Source organism: Artibeus jamaicensis, unplaced genomic scaffold (assembly GCF_021234435.1).
Source record: "Artibeus jamaicensis isolate MK-2021 breed Jamaican fruit bat unplaced genomic scaffold, CSHL_Jam_final scaffold_916, whole genome shotgun sequence".
Taxonomy (NCBI): Eukaryota; Metazoa; Chordata; class Mammalia; order Chiroptera; family Phyllostomidae; genus Artibeus; species Artibeus jamaicensis.
This window is the reverse complement of record NW_026522059.1, coordinates 291,368-308,726: the sequence shown is the minus strand read 5'-3', so window position 1 is coordinate 308,726 and position 17,359 is coordinate 291,368. Positions and strand designations below refer to the sequence as shown.

At 59.3% G+C, this 17,359-nt stretch overlaps 2 protein-coding genes and 1 non-coding gene across 4 annotated transcripts; all 3 read right to left on the bottom strand.

The window, feature by feature from the left end:
- Positions 1-263: 263 nt before the first annotated feature.
- On the bottom strand, positions 264-4,492 carry SLC39A4 (solute carrier family 39 member 4). The gene is made up of 12 exons (XM_037166443.2): positions 4,202-4,492; positions 3,507-3,791; positions 2,806-3,001; positions 2,590-2,726; positions 2,325-2,496; positions 1,864-2,036; positions 1,541-1,693; positions 1,339-1,464; positions 1,140-1,194; positions 900-1,052; positions 606-793; positions 264-520 (listed from the first exon to the last, which is right to left on the bottom strand). Exons 1-12 carry the CDS (start codon positions 4,391-4,393, stop codon positions 392-394), a joined length of 1,959 nt encoding a protein of 652 aa, XP_037022338.2. The 5' UTR covers positions 4,394-4,492; the 3' UTR covers positions 264-391.
- Positions 4,493-6,770: 2,278 nt separating this feature from the next.
- Positions 6,771-6,904, bottom strand: LOC119064865 (small nucleolar RNA SNORA21). Its single transcript, XR_005085503.2, has one exon. It is a non-coding gene; the product is annotated as a small nucleolar RNA SNORA21 (small nucleolar RNA).
- A 6,049-nt stretch (positions 6,905-12,953) lies between these two features.
- On the bottom strand, positions 12,954-17,329 carry VPS28 (VPS28 subunit of ESCRT-I). Of its 2 annotated transcripts, none has more exons than XM_037166589.2 (10): positions 17,232-17,329; positions 15,598-15,664; positions 15,058-15,086; positions 14,926-14,963; positions 14,687-14,776; positions 14,043-14,148; positions 13,869-13,970; positions 13,463-13,516; positions 13,300-13,391; positions 12,954-13,223 (listed from the first exon to the last, which is right to left on the bottom strand). In XM_037166589.2, the coding sequence occupies exons 2-10, from the start codon at positions 15,632-15,634 to the stop codon at positions 13,106-13,108; spliced, it is 666 nt and encodes a 221-aa protein (XP_037022484.1). In that variant the 5' UTR covers positions 15,635-15,664; positions 17,232-17,329; the 3' UTR covers positions 12,954-13,105. The 2 variants fall into 2 exon arrangements, with proteins under 2 accessions (XP_037022484.1, XP_037022485.1); XM_037166590.2 differs by lacking the exon at positions 17,232-17,329 and adding an exon at positions 17,035-17,191.
- Between the last annotated feature and the right edge of the window lie 30 nt (positions 17,330-17,359).

The window sequence follows — 17,359 nt, the reverse complement described above, 5'->3', positions numbered from 1 at the left end:
CCAGCCTAGGCTGAGGGGCTGGCGGCCCCTGGGCTGGCATGGGGTGGGGGTGTGGCCAAGGTGGGCCTTCCTGGTGGGTCCTTTTCCTCCATCGGTGGAGGAAGGTCTGAGGCTGGGGTGCACAGCTACGTTGGCTCCGCACGAGGTCCCCAGGCGCTGCCCCCACTCCCCAGCGTTTCTTGATGGAGACCCTTCCCTCCCAGCAGGAACAGCAGGCAGGGCAACAAGGGCAGGAATGCCTTTATTGAATCGGAGTTGCCGGGGCCTGGGGGAGGGAGACTCTCAAAAGGCCTGGGACACTCTGGGTACCAGCCTGTGGGTTCCGGTCCAAGGTGCTGAGATGGCGCAGGGCAGGAGCCAGGCTCCGGGTCCCAGAAGCAGAGGAGAGGCGTCAGAGGATGATGTTGTCCTCATAGAGAGACAGCAACAGCAGGACCGCCCAGCCGCCCAGCAGGCCCACGTTGTGTAGCAGGAAGAGGAGCCAGGGCCGCCGGTCCCTCACGCGCAGCATGGCCGGGAGCTGAGGAGGTGGCGTCGCGTCAGCGGACAGCCGGGCGCTCAGCTCCCCGCCTGGGCAGTCCCCTCCCCGCCCTCCTCGCCCTAACCATGTCGCAGAGCGCCACGTAGAGGAACAGGCCAATGGCTACCGCCAGGATCCAGGACTCCCTCTCCTCGCTGACGCCCACCGCGAGTGCGACGTAGAGGCCGGCGAAGGCGGTGAGCGCGGAGGCCAAGTTCAGCAGCAGCGCCCGGGGCGCCGACAGGCCGGCGTGCAGCAAGGCCGCGAAGTCCCCTGGGGCGGCAGGTGGGGGTCAGGCGAACAGCCAGAGTCTGGGCAGGTCCTGCCCCCGCCCTGGCCACCACTCCCTCCACCGCAGGCTCTGCCACTCCTGGCTCACCCAGCTCGTGCGGCACCTCGTGGCAGAACACTGCCAGCGAGGTGGCCAGCCCAGTCTTCCAGGAGGAGGCGAAGGCAGCACCCAAGGCCAGCCCATCCGCGAAGTTGTGCAGGCCGTCACCCAGTGTGATCATGTAGGGCAGCAGCCTCAGTTCTGCGGGTGCAGCAGGCATGAGCTGGCGTCGGCCTGGCCACCACAAAACCACACGCTCAACCCTTCTGGGGCCTCCCCAGGGCTTACCTGGGTTCAGTCTCCGGGGCCCGGGGTTTAGCAGCTCAGGGCTCTCCTCTGCCACCTGGTGTGGAGATGGGGATATGGTACACTCGGATGAGCCTCTGAACAGGCAGGGCTGGGGCCCCAGAACGTCCCCGGAGGCTGGGGGCCCTCATGGAAGGGGCTGTGTGACACCTGGTGGGGACACCTGGGCAGGGAGGCTCACCAGGTCTACTCGGGAGTCCTCGTGGGGCTGCTTGGGCTGCCGAAGCTCTCTGGGCGCCAGCTGCAGTGATATGCCGTGGCTGTGGCCACTGTGACCAGTGTGGCTGCAAGGTTTGTCCTTCTGGTCCTACCAGAACAACAACTCAGGGCCTGCTTCACCTCCTGCCCATCTACCTACCCTGCCCGGTCCCCACAAGTCTGACCTCTGGGTCCAGGGGCAGCAAGAGGTCGCAGAGTTTTTCGAACAGAAAGAAGATGTAGAGGCCTCCTATCGCGACCAGGAGGCGCCAGATGGTCTGTGGGCTGTGGCTGTCCCCGTCCCCATCGTGCCCGCCATGCTGGTGCAGCCCCAGGACCTGGGTGGAGGAGGGGGCACTGGGCTGGCTGCCTCAGGGTGTCCCACCCACAGATGGAAAAGAGGGGTTGGAGTTGGGGGAAGGGTCTCGGGAGGGTGGGCCTGGCAGGAGAACCAGGAGGGGGAGTCCCTGGTGTGGGGGAGAGAGGGCCCTGGCAGGCTGGGGCCGACCTTAGGCGTCAAGTGAAGGAAGGCGTCTCCAGTGAGAGCACCAACGGCCATGCCCAGGAAGGTCTGGATGACGTAGTGAGCAGCCTCGCTGCAGCCGGAGCAGACTAGCAGCAGGAGGCCGAAGACCGAGCAGAGGCCGATGAGCAGTGTGGCCAGGGAGCCGTACAGGTACTCTGGAGCGGGAACGGGGCAAGGAGGCCCAGCTGAGAGCTTGCCCTTGGCCTTCAGAGGGGAGGCCGGGGAGGGCGCCCAGGGAGGAGCGAGAGCTCAGCAGGGCTGCAGGTGATCAGGTGCCGGCCAGGCCTCAGAGGTCCATCCTCCTCCCATCCAGGCTGCCCCCACATTCTCCATCCCTTCCTGCCAGCCTGGCACCCACGCCTCCTCCCTGGGAAGCCCCACCACCCTGTGGCCGGCACCCCTAGGCACAGCCAGGAAGGCAGGCTGGGGGGAGGGGCACTCACTCTGTGCCTGACTGAGCTGGTCTTGGGCCGGGCCACTGGGCTGGAGGCTGCAGGCCCCACTCAGCTGCTGCTGGAGCAGGGCAGGGCTCAGCCGGGCCCAGGCGTCTGGAGCCACCCCAGTCTGCTCAGACAGCCCATACACAGCCATCACGTCCCCGGCACTCAGGCACACCTGGGAGGTGGCAGCACAAGGCTGGTCAGGGACCAGGCAGGCCCACAGGCCCCACCTCTCCTCAGGATGAAGGCGCCCCAGCTGCTCACCCACCGTGTCCCACACACTGGAGCTGCTGTTCGGGATGGCGAGGTCGGCCCTCTTTCCCAGATGATGGTGGTGATGATAGAGACTGTGGTCACCCTCGGCCACTCCGCCCACCCCCAGGTGCTGCATCAAGGCTGCCAGCTCTGGCAGGGAGGACAGAACCAGCATTGGTGGGCCGCCCCCCAACTCTGTGCCCCACTCAGCGGCCTACCCAGGCCTCACCGTCCAGTGTGATGTTGGGAGAGTCACTGTGGTGCTGCCGGAACACGAAGTCCACAAAGTACTGGGGGGTCGGCAGCGCGTGGAAGCAGGACCCATTTCTGACGTGGTCCAGCAGGGCAGCCAGCACGAAGCCGGGGCTGCCGGGAGCGCCAGCTCCCGCCGCCTCATCCAGCAGCTGAGGCAGGTCCACGCAGGCCTGGAGTGGGGTGGGGTGGGGGCTGGGCCTCAGCTTCACCTCCAGCGTGGTCCCTCCTGGCCTGCAGCCCTGCTACCACCCTTAGTGCCCCCAAGATGCCAGGGGCCCCAGGATCTGGCCCAGAGTGGCCTCCTCGGAGCACCACCCCTTCCTGCTCACCTAAGACCCCTCCCCTCCCCTCCCCGGGGCCACAGGCCTCCGAACCCCGTGGTTCACCTGGTCCTGGCTGCCACCCTGTGGCCCCAGGAGCCTCTCAGCCCCTGTCTCCCAGTAAGGACACAAAGGCACTTCTAGGGCTCCTGACGTCTCTGCCCAGCCCGGGGGTCAACACACATGCAACGCCCCTGCCGATCAGGCCCGCCCCAGAGTGTCCCCAGACTCCCCCAGGTACCCAGCAAAGTTGTCGGACTGTTCTCCCCACCACGACCAGGGCCAACCCCCTGAACAGGTGCCCCCCTTAGTCCCCCTCACCCTCCCTGGCCTGTTTGCCTGCTTGGGCCCTCACCTCCTCTGTGGGGGGCTGGCGGGTGGTCTGGACCTGAATCCTCCGGAGCAGCCTGCTCAGGCCTGGGATCAGGGCCTTGGGGCCCTCGAGCAAGGCCAGGAGGCGGTCAGCGCGGGAGGCCCAGAGGCCGGCCTGGACATCCTCACACGTGCCCTCGGGGTCGCTGAGGTAGAGGGCAGCAGCCGCACTGAGGCGGGCGATGTGCGCGGGCTGCAGGGCCGGCCCCAGGCTCGGCCCCGGCTCCTCAGGCCTGCCCAGGGCCAGGAGGTCATCCACAGACAGGCACTGCGGGCACAGACAGGTGAGCGGGGCCCAGCCCTGGTCCCGAACTACTGCCCTTCTCCAGGGCTACACCCCTGTGTCAGCAGGTCCCACGCACTCCCCTTGATTATAGGGGTGCATGCACACAGGGGTCCCAGGCAGTGCCCCGCCTTTTCGACGGCTTCTCCCTGGATGCACTTCCCGGGGGTCGACAGGGGAGGTGGCCCTGGCTTCCTGGACCTGTGGGTCCCCATCATGGCACCCCCACCCCAGGGCGGAGAAGGGTGGGCTTGGGGCTGCAGGCAGGGCCACGGCACTGGGCCACTCGGCCTCTGCCCGCTCCCTGGAGTTTGCCCAGGCCTTTTGCTGCCAGCCCTTGGGGTGGAGCAGGCAGGGTTGGGCCCTACGGGAGACCCGTCGGGTGGGGCACTCACCTTTCCACACGGCCCTGAGGTGCAGTGCACACGGGCCGCTAGTGTATTTAACAGGCCGCCCAGAGCCGCGTAGTCCAGAGCACCCTGGCCTGAAGACAGCAAAGTCAGCAGGTGAGTGGGCTGGGCCGACGTCACGGTCACCATCAGCACCGCCAGCAGCAGCCCCGGCTCATGCCAGGCCAAGACTGCCATGTTCGGGCCACAGACGCTCGGTGCTCCACAGGGGAAGCCTGGAGAGTAGGGTGTCACACGAGGGACGAGAGGGCTGCCTGGGCCAGACTGGGGCCAGACTGGGGCCTGACTGGGGCCTGACTGGGGCCTGACTGGGGCCAGGCGCAGGATCTCTCCCAAGTATTTCCTGCAGGGCTCTGTGATTGGCTGTCAGCAGAGTGCAGGTTAACCATTCCAGGGGCAGGTCCTCCCTGAAACAAGGAGCCGCTGCTTGCGGGCTGAGAACTGCCTGGGGTTGGGATCTTCCCCAGGTATTTCCTGGCCATCGGAAGGGAGGCGAGCACCTGGTGCAGCATTCCAGTCCCAGATCCTCTCCCAAGCCAGGAGCTACGCCTGGAGGGGCGGAGGGGGGGAGGGGGGCTGGGTCCGTCCCTTGGACTGCGAGGCTCCCACATCCACCTGCCTGTCTGCCCCCAAGGGCCTGGGGCAGGGCTGCATGGATACCACCCCCGTCCTAGGTGGGGCCTACCCCTGACATTGCCCCTGAGGGCCCCCCTTCACCCCCTCCCAGGGGTCCTCCCAGGCTTAGGCACCCCAGGGCCTCTGGGCCCATCCTTCTGGGCCCAGGGCTGTGGTCTCCCTGTTGGGGGTGGGCTGGAGCCTGTGGAACCAGGAACCTGTCTGGCTGAGTCACACTCTCCCTCCCCAGACCCTCCTGGGGAAATTCCTCACAGGGAACCTACATTGTCTCCACTTTAGCACCTGGGAGGGGCTCTTGGGTGTGACTCCCTGCCCCACCCCTCTCCGGGGCTCTTACTCAGGCCTTTGATCTCTTCCCCACCTTATCTCAGCCTACTCTGCACAGCCACAGTGGAGCTGGCACCTGGGGGAGGGGCAGGTTTGCCTTCTGGGGGGGCCTCTGGGCGGCCCCTCTGTTCAGCTGACCCCTGACCCTGAGCCCTTCGGAGTGTGGTTGGGGTGGGGCAGAAGCTGCAGGGCAGCCAGGATCCCAGGTCCAGGAGTCTGTCGCCAGCGCTCTGTGTCGCCCAGGGGCAGGGCTTCAGGCCAAGGACAGCGTCTGGGCTGAGGGAAGCACCTCACCCTCACCCTCACCCACACTCAGGGGCTGGACAGCACCACAGGGGGACATCTGTGGGCAGGGGAGGGGACAGAAAGAGTCTGGAGGGCTTCAGGCTCCACTTTTCCAAGTGGTCCCTGGACGTCTGGGTCAGCAAGGAGGGGAGCTGGGTTCGAGCTCCACTCACATGGTTCTGAGGTTGTGCCCAAACTGACCTTTTCCCATCACCCTCTGCTCCAGAATCCACTGGGCCAGCTGAAGCCCCCGGGCCAGGCTGCACCTCAGGCCACCCGCCTCCTGCTCCTGCAAGCTCAGGGGCCCATTAGCTTCTAAGCAAGGTCTCGTCCCAGCCTTCCCTCCCTGCTGGCACCCACTTATTCCCGCCGCTGTTGCCCTGGCTCCTCTACCTCATGCAGATCGGGGTGGAAAGTGTCACCAGTGGTCCCTGGGCCTGGTGCTCTGCTACCCAGGAGGTGCCAAGGCCCCTCCTTCATCCCCAAGCCCCTCCAGCATCACCCTGTCATCTAATAAACTCATTGTCATCACTCCTGTCTTCAAACGCACCCCAAGCCCACAGCAGGCCACATGTGGACAAGCTGAACGTCCCCCCACCGAGGAATGGGAGAGTGCCACGTGGGCCGGACGCACCGCGGAACAGGAGTCAGCCTTAGAAGAAGGGGAACGATGCTGAGTGAAGTGAACCCTCCCTGCCCCTCCCAGCAGGCTCCCTCGGAGACCTTTGACCCTGGCTGTATCTCTGCCTCACTGGCCCTTGGGGGAGGGGCACGCCCCGGGGAGCCAGCGGACACACTACGGGACTCTGGTCAGCTTCGCCTTCTGGAGGGGGCCACCCACCTGGCTCAATGACCCCCAGACCCCTGACTCAGCCCCGTGGAGACCGATGGGGTGGGGCAGAAGGTCCGCGGAGGCAGGGAGACCCGGCCCAAGGACTTTGTCCCCAGTGTCCTGTGGCGCCCCAGGCAGGGCGCCAGGCCAAGGGCAGTGTCCTGTGTCTGCGGTCAGGTGTCAGGCGCCACTTCCTTCTGCCCACCTCACCCACATACAAAGTGAGATTTGCCCAGCCCTGGCCAGTGTGGCTCCGTCGGAGCAGTTGCCCAAAATGGAAAGGTTGTGAGTTCGATTCCTGGTCAGGGCGTGTACAAGAGGCAATCAATTGTTGCTTCTCTCTCACACGTCATATTAATCTCTCTCTCTTCCTCTCTCTAAAAGCAATTAAAAATGTCCTCGGGTAAGGATTAATTTTTTTAAAGTTTTATTTATTCATTCATTCATTCATTCATTCATTCATTCATCTTAACCCCTTGTCACACCGCCGATTGAAGCAAAACAGCAGGACACGCTGCCGTTTCACCCAAAAGCCCTTTTTACTTCGCCCTTTCTCGACGGCTCAGTGGGTCATGAGAGGTAGGCCCAATGAATGCTTTTCAAAAGGGTAAAAAGTTTTTTAAGTGGTCTTGATGTTGGAAAACTTTTAGTTTTGTGTAATAGCTAATAAGCTGCCCTGGCTGGTACAGCTCAGTGGATTCAGTGCTGGCTTGTGAACCAAAGGGTCACTGGTTCGATTCCCAGTCAGAGCACATGCCTGGGTTGCAGGCCAGGTCCCCAGCAGGGGGTGTGGGAGAGGCAACCACACAGTGATGTTTCCCTCTCCCCTTCTTCTCTCTCTAAAAATAAATAAATAAATAAAATATTTTAAAAGAAATAATAGCTAATAAGCTTAGCAATCAATGTGTGTAAAAACTATCATTGGAGGAACTGAAGGTCTGACCCGCCCTGACTCCAGGAGACCACAAGCAGTTCCGCTTTTGTGCCTCAGGAGGACGGCAAGCAATTCGAGATGGTGCCTGAACTATTGTGCTCCAGGGGGCGGTGCCCAGGAGGAAGAAGAAAGAATGCTTCCGCTTTTATCTGGTTAAATGTTTCCTTCAAATCCAAAACCCTCCCCTACACTTTTCTTCTCCTTGTAAAAAGGGCTGGTTTAAAATGGACTTTGAGCCGGTCTGTTAGGGGCAAACCCACCATTTTCTCAGATTGCTGGCCATCCGAGTGAAGCGCCCATAAAGATCTGATCCCTGTCTCTGTTGGTTGAGTCTGGTAGGTGACAGGCAGCAGGAACGCCCGGCTTTCCCGGTTTCGTGCACCGATGACTCCACACGGAGACCAATCTGGGCCCCTCTTTGGAAGTCCGGGTATTTGGTGGGGAGTCCCATTGGCCGCCTGGACTGGGGTGAAGGTCTGGAGACTCCCTAGCAGCTGCCAAGCCATCTCACTTGGGGACTCTCTAGCTCTGGGCACTTCCTGTCGCCTTCGCATTTGATCGAATCATTGTGCTTTTTAGTTCAGGTTGCAATCCCAGTTAAGTCAGTAAGTCAGGCGCTGACCAAAAAGAAAGTGGTTTTGACTGTAATTCTGTTTGGCTCATGCTTTGCATCATCTGGACTCAGGAGAGTGCGGGCCGCTGCCTCTGTCGTAACTAGAGTTGTCCTGCCAGAGATCGGAGAAACGGGGCAAAATGCTTTTCTTAGAAATTTTCACAAGTTGACACAGTCATGATGCAGGATTGAAAGGAAATAGATGAACGGTCCAGAGAAAAGAGTTTGCCTGGAAAAGGCAGCAGAAGCTGGGAGGAGAGGGCCCAGCAAGGTCTGGACATCACGGCTGCTGTGAGCGTGGTCAGGGTTCCCACGTCCCCGCCAGCCCTGGAGTGACGGGGGGGTCTTCCTCCTTACTCGGCTGAGGGAACCTGGAAAGTGAGCCCAAACTGGTCTCACTGTCTCGAACCTGTCAAGGAACCAAATTGGGTGGAGGACGAGCCCCTACGGGGCAGGGCAGTGCCCTGTGTGAAAACTCCCAGTGGCAGTGGGCCAGCCCGCTGGGCGTTACTAGGCACATGCTCTGTTTCAATGTCAGGTCTGTTAAACCGAAAACACTCCGAAGGGACCAGAGTGCTTCTCTGCAGAATAGACGAAGGAGTGCGCCCAGGTTTTTGAGCCCCTGGAGGCACACCTGGCTTCTGCACCGGCCCTGGGGCTTCCAACCCCACTGAAGCCTTCAATTATACATTTGAGAAAGGCAGGAAATTGCCCCAGGTGTCTCCACCCACACGCTCAGCCACATTTCGCAACCCATCGCATATCTGTCCAGGAAACGAGATCACACTATCCAGGCATGGCCAGGCTCCTTGAGGGCCGTAACCGCCGACTGTGAGCTCTTGCGGGGAGCTGAGAAGTTTTCCTTGGGATGGGCCTATGCCAGTTACATGCCCCAGCAACTGCTGAGCCTCCTGGAACAGCAAGGAAATATGAGGCTCACTGCTGGGAGAAGGGGCAGGCACCAAACCCTCTTTCTGGACAATTTCAATGTCTCCCTCAAAACTAAGTCAGCCCTGGCTGGTGTGGCTCCGTGGATTGAGCACGGGCCTGCAAACCAAGCATTTGCCGTTCAATTCCGAGTCGGGGCACATGCCTGGGCTGCACGCCAGTTCCCAGCAGGGGACTCATGAGAGGCAACCACACACTGATATTTCTCTCCCTCTCTCTTTCCCTTCCCCTCTAAAGATAAATAAAATCTTTAAAACAACAACAACAAAACTGCAGGGTAGATCCCACCTCTCTTCTCCCGGAGCCTGACTCAGCTGCACTGATGTGTGATCGTGCTGACTGCGAAGCGCCTTCTAGCAGAACTGATGTACGGGACCGTCCTGTAGGAGAGGCAGCCTGGACTCTCCATGCAGACAGAAGCAGTTGTACAGACAAGGGGAGCAGAGGCCGGGTGTGCCGTTGTGACTCTTGGAGAAGCAGAGGCCTTGGCCTTGGTGCCCGGAGCTTCTGCCCAGAAAGCTGAACTGAGTGCACTGATGAGGGCACTGGGATTGCTGGAGGAAGAGAGTGACTAAGCCCTGGCTGGGGTGGCTCAGTGCCCTGAATGCCAGCCTGCAAACCAAAGGGTCACTGGTTCGATTCCCAGTCAGGGGACACCTGGGTCCCCAGTAGGGGGTGCACAAGAGGCAGACACACATTGATGTTTCTTTCCCTCCCATCCCGTCTAAAAACAACCATATTCACTACTTTTTGTTTAACCCCATATTACAGAGAACTTGTTCCTTTCAAATGAGATGAAAATATTTAGGTATATTTAACAAAAACGCTCTGAACACATCTGACTTTTGTCTTGCAGGAGGAACTTATGTCGAACAACTTCCACTACATGTCTTATAGGTGTTTGTACTCCCCTGGAAAGCCTCTGAAGTTATACTTTGTTTCAGTGTATCAACAACAAAACAACTTACTCTGATACTTATAATTGGGGACCTGTGGTAACTCTGAAGGACAGGAAAATGTTGCCTAAAAGTAACTAATGCAGGTGTCGGGAGCCGGCCAGCAACCGTCCCCTGGCAAGGCCGGGACGGTTGAGATGCATCTGCAAGGCTGTCTGTCTGTCTCTCCTTACAAGTCTGTTGTGGTGACCAAAAGGTGGTGGGATTGTTAGACACCTGTATTTCAGGTTCATTGATTCTCATAATTCCAATGAAGTTATACAAAATAATTCCTTGACTAGAGAACAAAGTTCCCTCTAATGAAATAGCCCCTGAATGTCTAAAAGTTGGAGTAACAGCCCCTCCTTTACCTTGAACAGGAATATATATTAATTAGAATTTAGCAGGCAAAGAAACAGGAGAAGCTTGTTAGATACTATAAACTAAGCACAATTACCAAAGAGTCAGAGTCCATGGTACATAGAGAAACATTTTGGACAGAAAGATAGATTGCTAAGTTAGACATCACAAAGGCTTATAATGAATTTCCTAACCTCTGCTCGGTCTAGTGTACCTTTTTGCCCCATGTTAAATTCTAAGACCTTTAATAAACAATAAGACATTCAAACTCTGTACATAGAGCTATTTCAAATTGTCTGATTAATGGCTCTCCTGGTCAAAACAACTTTTGTTTAACATAACTGAAACTATGGAAATTCTTGTACTTTTCCTGGTTATCTCTGTATTGTTTTTTCTGCTTAACTGATCATGCTATGCACCTGTTGCTTTAATGTTATATAACGATCTCTATAAAAATAAAACCTAAATCAAACTCTATGAGTCCACTCAGACCCACAGAGGCTGGCTGTTCTCTGGCATCCAATCGGGCATCTGACTCTTCCTCCGCCTGCGCCGTCCATCCTTCGGGGACCCTGAGCCCTGCCGAGGCTGGACCCCGGCATGCAAGGACTAGGGGAGTAAGGCACAAACACACAAAAAGTCACCAATGTAGCCCCAGCTGGAGACAGTGCAACTTTTGTCAATTGTGCAAAGAACTGTTTTTGTGCTTTATCAGCTTGTTGCTGCCTACATGCCCCCTTATGTGCATCTGCAATGAAGTGTATTTTTAAAAAATATTTGTTTTTAGAGAGAGGGGACAGGAAGGAGAGAGGGAGAAAAACATCGATGTGTGGTTGCCTCTCATGTGTCCCCCACTGGGGACCTGGCCCACAACCAGGCATGTGCCCTGACTGGGAATTGAACCAGCAACCTCCTGCTTCACAGGCCCGTGCTCAATCCACTGAGCCACACCAGCCTGGGGCTGATGAAATGTATTTCTAAGCCCCCTACCAGATTGTCTAATATGTGCTCAGCAGCAAAATGACTGTTTCCACGTGAAAGTGATCTCATAAAAATGAGATGGTTTAAACTAACAGTGGGGAATGATGGGCAACTCCAGAGTTGGAAAATTATTGTTCAGGTGATCACTAAGAAGCTTGATAATCAATGCAGGCAAAAAGCTAGTGTTTGGGGAACTGAGGGTGCGACCCACCCGGACTCCAGGAGACCACAAGCAGCCCCACCTTTGTGCCTCAGGAGGACGGCAAGCAGTTCGGGATGGAATCGGAGGCACTGGGCTCCAGGGGGTGCTGCCCACCGCCCAGGACACAGATGAAGATGACTGCCCAGTGTGGGGGCAACTTTGCCTGCAAGGTCCCCCACTCCTGCCCCGTCCACCGCAGATGAAAGGGAAACTACCAAGACCATATCTCTTTAGGGCGGAGAGGTGTCCGATCCCTCAAAGGGGAAGGGCCAAGAGCCCCTTCCTCAAGGGGCTTTTATTGGGTTCGTTTGCACTAGAACACAGGTAGGGATCAAACAGATATCATTCAAAGAACTATGAGGGCTTATTCTCAGGGTCAGATAGCTAAAGAGCCGTAAAACTTTGAGAAACAAACTTCTTGCTTGGACCCTTATCATTTAAATGAGAGCATTCTAAACAAAGCTGGTTTCACAGGATTTAACATATTCATTCTTAGACTTGATCACCCTGGGGACCCTGACTGTTCCAGCACAGGGCTGCACCACCTTCCCCATTATAGGTTTTTTGGTTAAGTGGATTAGAGCCAGGAAGCACTTCTCCCAGACAGAAATGGGGATTCAGGCTACGTCAGAATAGCGGGGGTGGGGGTGGAGGTTGGGGGGTTGTCCATCACTCCCTCTTTGTCGCAGCCCCCCAAGTCCTTCCATGATGGCCTCCCAAGTGATTGTGTCTGGCTTAGGTTGCCCCCCTCTGTGAGGAGTATTACCAGTCATGGACACTGACCATGCTTTGGGGGCAAGGGATGAAGCAGAAGCAGCACTTGCTACCAGAGACAAGCTTTGTCTCTTAAGTGGCTCGCATTCCAGAGGTTGCAGTTACAACTCTGGAAACCAGGCAGAGCAGTTCCAAACAGCCCAGGACACAGATGAAAGAACGCTGCAGCTGTTATCTAATCAACTTGTTCCCTGAATTCCAATCCCCTTACCTGCACTTTCCTTCTCCTTATAAAAAAGGGCCAGTTTGAAATGGAGTATGAGACAGGCTGTTAGGGGAGAAGCCCGCTGTCCATTCAGATCACTGTGTCGGCCTCTGACGTCCAGCCGCACATCCAACAGCTCCCCCCGTCAGACACAGGTCCGATTCACCCTGTGCAAACTGGGCTCTGGCCACTCCCCCCACCCCAATAGCGCTGCGCCCTGCAGGCGTCCCTCCCTCCACAGGACTCCTGCACCGTTGCTGACCCCACACCGTGGTGCCGCCTTGGACTGGGCTCTCCCAGCAAGCAGCAAGCAGGGGCACACCACTCAGCACAACCCTGCCCCCGGGCCCTGGCTCTGAGCCCCGCCCCCCCCACAATCACCCTGTCTCTGCTTTGCTGTGTAAAACACCAGTGAGGTCCCTGCTTTCACTGCCTCTAGCCGCCATAGATATAAAGAAACACCATTAAGGAGAAAATGCTATGATTAAACTCTGGCTTGTCTCTCATTCAATGCCACAGGTGCTCAAGGTTACACACATCCTGGACCCCAGAGCCCTGGCCACGTGTTTTGTCGCTGTCTGCTTGGGCCGCCTGGACCAGGTGCAGGCCCGACTGCCCCTCCCCCATCCAGGCAGCATCACCAGGGCTCCAGGGTCCCCACAAAGATGCAAAGCAGGCGCTGGGGGCGGGATGCCCACAGCAACAGGAAGGTCAGAAACATGTTTATTATGGGGAGGGGACTCTCGGGTTGAGAGCCATGGACAGAGGGCTGCTGTGGAAAGTCCAGGGGTCCAAGGGATGCAGGCCGTCCTGGGAGGTGAGAGGCCCCTGCCCTGCAGAGGGTGGGGGCCCCGGACTCAGGCGTGCAGGAAGCGGTTGAAGGCATTGTAGGCCGACTCCAGGTCAAACAGCATCTGGCGCACTTGGGAGTCGTCCAGCTCGTCGGACGCCGACATGCCGCTCAGGGTCTGCAGCCTGCGGGGTGGGAGCGCGGGGCTGGGGGGCTGCTCGGAGGGGCCCCCAGGGCTCCCAGGAAGGGTCCGAGACTTACCACTGGCTGACTGTCTGGCGGCCCTCGAAGTCGGGTGGCAGGTGGCTCATGCGGTGCATCGTCTCCATCAGCTCTCGCAGGTCAGGCTGGATCTGCAAAGCCAACATGGTGAGGCCCCTCCCTGGCTCCCCACCCTCACCGCTGGCCCGGGAGCTCCACGCACCTCGTCCATGGCGCGGATCTCCAGGCGCAGCTTGTCCATCACTGTGATGAAGAGCTGGGGGCAGGTGTGTGCATGAGGAAGACCGTCCTACTCCAGGGCCAAGGGTGGGAGGCCCTGCCCAGCCCCCATCTGGCCGTGCGAACCTGGCCTTTCCCTTCTTAGCTTCTACCTCCTGGTCACTAGACTCCTCTGGTAGTTCTGTTCCATGACTCTGGGCTATCCCATGGGGGTCTCAGGCTGGCAGGTAGACTCAGGGGCTTCCTGGACCGTGCCCAGAGGAGGGGCCTGCCCACCCCTCTTGCTCGGAGCTACAGGCCCCCTGCTGCACAGGCGGGGGGCGGGGGGGTCAGCGCTGTGCAGCTGGGAAGCCCCAGGACCCCCGTCTCTGAGACCACAGCAAGCTCACCGAGACCACGTCGGCAATGCAGCGGTTGAGGTTGCCCTTGTCGTCCTTGATGGTGATGGGCCTGTCCTCCTTGATCCTCTCCATGGCCAGAGGACAGTCCAGCTGAGGGGGCACAGGGGTGTTGGCTGGGCCCCTTTCAGCAGCAGCTTCCCTCCCACCCCCCAGGACACGCACACGGAACTTGCGGCAGAATTCGTCAATGGAGCTTATCTCGGAGCCCTGGACCTGCCGGAAGGCAGCTTTGTACTGAACCAGGAGGCGGGAGCAGGCTGCGGTGTACCTAGGGAGAGGGCCTGCCTTGGACTCAGCTCGGCTCACTCGGGTGCCCACAGGAAAACAGCTCTGGATGACTGCCCCAGGGTGCCAGGCCTGCACCGGGCAGTTTGGCCCCAGGCCCAGCGCCAGACAGAGGCCCAGCAGCGCCCTCCGACTGCCCTCCTGGGCCGAGCTGGTCCTCTGAACAAAGGCTCCAGACCCTGCCGTGCCAGGCCCGGCCGGCAGCACATCACAGCCTTCCCTCCCAATTCTCCTCTCGTGTCTTGAGGCTCTTGAACTGACGAGGACACCTGCACCCCGGGGAGCAGGCTGGCGACCAGGGTGGTAGATGCACCTCTCCCTGTGGACACTAAGAAAAGCCAGGACTTCCTGGCTGTGCAGGTGCCCAGGCTGCCAGTACTCAGGGGTGGCTGCCCAGCTTGACTAGGTGGCAGAGCCCCCGCCAGACCCCCTCTCATTCCTGCTGAGCACCCAGGCCCTGGAGGGTAGGAGCAAGCTGCCAGAGCCAGGCGGCTCTCGGAGGATCCAGAAGTGACTCTCACTCGTTGGGGGTGACACAATCTTTGATGTACGCCTTCTCCAGGGCCTGCATGGTCTTCACAACTGCAAACAGCTCTGCCATGTTGTCGTACCTGAGAAGGGTGTGTCCATCAGGTGGCCACCAAGGCCCCAAGAACCCAGGGCACAGCTGTGCCATAACCCTGCATGTGGCCCAGCCTGACCCCACATCCCTCAGACCCTTGGTGTGGGCCTGGGGCGGCAGCCGGGGCACCAGACTCACTTCTCCCGCTCCCGTGCGTTCTTGTACAGCTTCACTTCCTGCCAGAGAGAGGGGCAGTGTGGGCACAGGGTGGCCGCTCACCTGAGTGTGTGCTGTTGGTGAGCGCCCTCCAGGCAGGTGCCCGCCACTCACCTCGTACAATTCCGGCTTGTTTCCAGGGGCTGCAACAGAGCAGGCGCGGAGCTGGCAAGCCCGTCCATCCACCCCAGCCCCTCACTACCACCCCTGGGCTCTGTTGCAGAGTCTGCCAGGGCACGGAATGCTGTCAGCTGGTCGGGAGACTTGGGGCCTGGTCCCCCCTTCCACTACTGCTCTTCGTTCGGCTCCCTAGCCCTATAGCAGGCCAACCATACCCTGCTCACAGTGACATGATGGGGCACAAATGTTTGTCATGTGCACCATGATCTCTCCCCTGGCCAGGTGACTCTGGGATGCCCAGAACCTGCTGTAGTCCCAGCCACATTAAAGCTGTCATCTCTGTGCCCAGCTGACCCTGCCTGGAGGGCGTCTCTGGGCCCCACTGATAAAATGCACTGGCCCCTGCGGCTGTTATTGGGGGGGACACATAGACACCCCTTACAACACTTGGCCACAGCTCCCGTCAGCCTCCGAAGCAGGTGCTTTCAAGCCTGGGCATGTACCGTCCCTGGGCACAGCTCAGGCCACACTCACCTCCCACACCTGGGGTGGCTGGGATCCCGTGAAACATCCTGTAAGTTCAGGTGGCCACAGCAGACACCTGCGGAACAGAACCAGCACCAACTCAGAGGGGGCCCCTGACTCCTCATTAAGACCTTCCCCACCACCAGCAGAGACAGATGAGACACAGCAATGGACACACAGGACAGTGAATGCTGTGCGCGGCCGCCAGCCCTGCCCTGGACACTGTCAGGGGGAAGCGTCTAAGGGGAGCTGTCATGGTGCGGGGAAAGGCAGGCTGCTCAGAGCCCCTCAACTAGGGGAAGACAGATGACCTGAGGACTCAGAGGAGTGTTTGGGCAGAAGCAGCACAGGTGACAGGAGGCCTTCGTATAGGGACTGATGTGGGAGAGCAAACAAGGGTTGGAGGGCTTTCTGAGTGAAGAGCATCTCAGGAGGGGACAGTGGGATGGAGAGGAGGCAGGGCCACCATGCACAGCACTCACAGGTTAGGAGTCTGGGTGTGGGTTTTGTGCTGACTCAGTGGGAGCCCCTGGAGGGTCCAAGACAAGCTCTGGGGGCTCTGGGTAGGCAGTGGGTTGGAGAAGGAGGGGAGGCAGGAGGCCCCTGGGAAGGTCCTGGCCAGTCAGGAAGCAGATGCAGTAGCTGGGGATAGTTCCAGAAATGTTCTGGAGGTGGACCAGTCTTTCCATCTCTCAAGTATGCACCTCTGAAGGGTTTGGAAAGGGGCGTAAAGGAGCCAAGTATGACATCCTTGGTTTTGGCCTAATGGCACAATGACAGTGAGGTGAGCTGAGGCAGAGGAAGTGGAAAGAGGAGCAGGTTTGCAGGCAGGCAGGTGGGTAGTTAAGTGAACCCTGGTTCGGATGTGTTAGACTCGAGGCTCCATGAGACGCCCAAGACCAGTGCTGAGGGAGGGGGAGATCAGTGTTAAGCTGATGTTGTCCCACAGGGGACAGTTAGGGGTACACGAAGAGAAAAAGGAGCCCTGGGCCACCCAGCTGCAGGGGCTGGGCAGAGGACAGGTAGGGTGAGGGATGGAGAACGCAGCGTCATTCAAGCTGAGCGGCACGTCCCAGAGAAGCAAGGGCCAGGACTGAGAAGGCAGGTGCAGTGACCAGAGCCCACTGGGTGAGGGCACGCAGATTATGGAGCGACCTTCCCGGAGGCCGAGGGAGGGGGCGCCCAGTCGGTGTGACAACCGCATTCCCTTCAGCCACGCAAACCGATGCCCACTGGCCACAAGCGAGTACGCGGCTGAACCTCCCAAACCGGACCTGAGACAGAAAAGCGAATTTCCAGGGAATGCCCATGATGTAGGTGACATCAGGTATAGGCCAGCAACGAGTCCACTGGGTCCAGGCCAGCAAGGAGGCGCCCAGAGCGGGGCCACACTCGGGGCCCGGGCCCGGTCAGAAGGGGGCTCAGCTGGGCGCCGTGGCAACGTACCTTGGGGCTGCTACCCACCACTGCCGGACTGAGAGACGCCAATCCCGGGCACCGGGAAAGCACACCCCAAGATGAGGGACCAGGGCACAAGGAACGGTATCCTCCACGGGGTGGCGGCGCCCGCGGGCGGAGGCCCAAGCTGCCTGTCCCCATCAGGTCAGCCGACCCTTAGTCGCCCGTCTCCCAGTTCACAGTACCTGGGCAGGATGCGCTTGGTCAGAGAGATGGCGTCGGGGAGGGGTCGATGCGGATCGACCACTCGGCGATCCTTCACGTCTGCGCCGGCGCGGCTCCCTACCATCGACACTCAACCCTCACGTCTGCG

What these genes read in the sequence shown, in the direction of transcription:
- SLC39A4 (XM_037166443.2), bottom strand. Translation starts at nt 4,393, where the DNA reads ATGGCAGTCTTGGCCTGGCATGAGCCGGGGCTGCTGCTGGCGGTGCTG. An exon ending in TGCTGCCCCTGGACCCAGAG is followed by an intron (nt 1,465 to 1,540) that starts GTCAGACTTGTG and finishes TTGTTCTGGTAG; the next exon opens with GACCAGAAGGACAAACCTTG. An exon ending in GCCCCGGAGACTGAACCCAG is followed by an intron (nt 1,053 to 1,139) that starts GTAAGCCCTGGG and finishes CTGCACCCGCAG; the next exon opens with AACTGAGGCTGCTGCCCTAC.
- VPS28 (XM_037166589.2), bottom strand. Translation starts at nt 15,634, where the DNA reads ATGTTTCACGGGATCCCAGCCACCCCAGGTGTGGGAG. An exon ending in ACAAGCCGGAATTGTACGAG is followed by an intron (nt 14,964 to 15,057) that starts GTGAGTGGCGGG and finishes TCTCTCTGGCAG; the next exon opens with GAAGTGAAGCTGTACAAGAA. An exon ending in GATTGTGTCACCCCCAACGA is followed by an intron (nt 14,149 to 14,686) that starts GTGAGAGTCACT and finishes CCCTCTCCCTAG; the next exon opens with GTACACCGCAGCCTGCTCCC.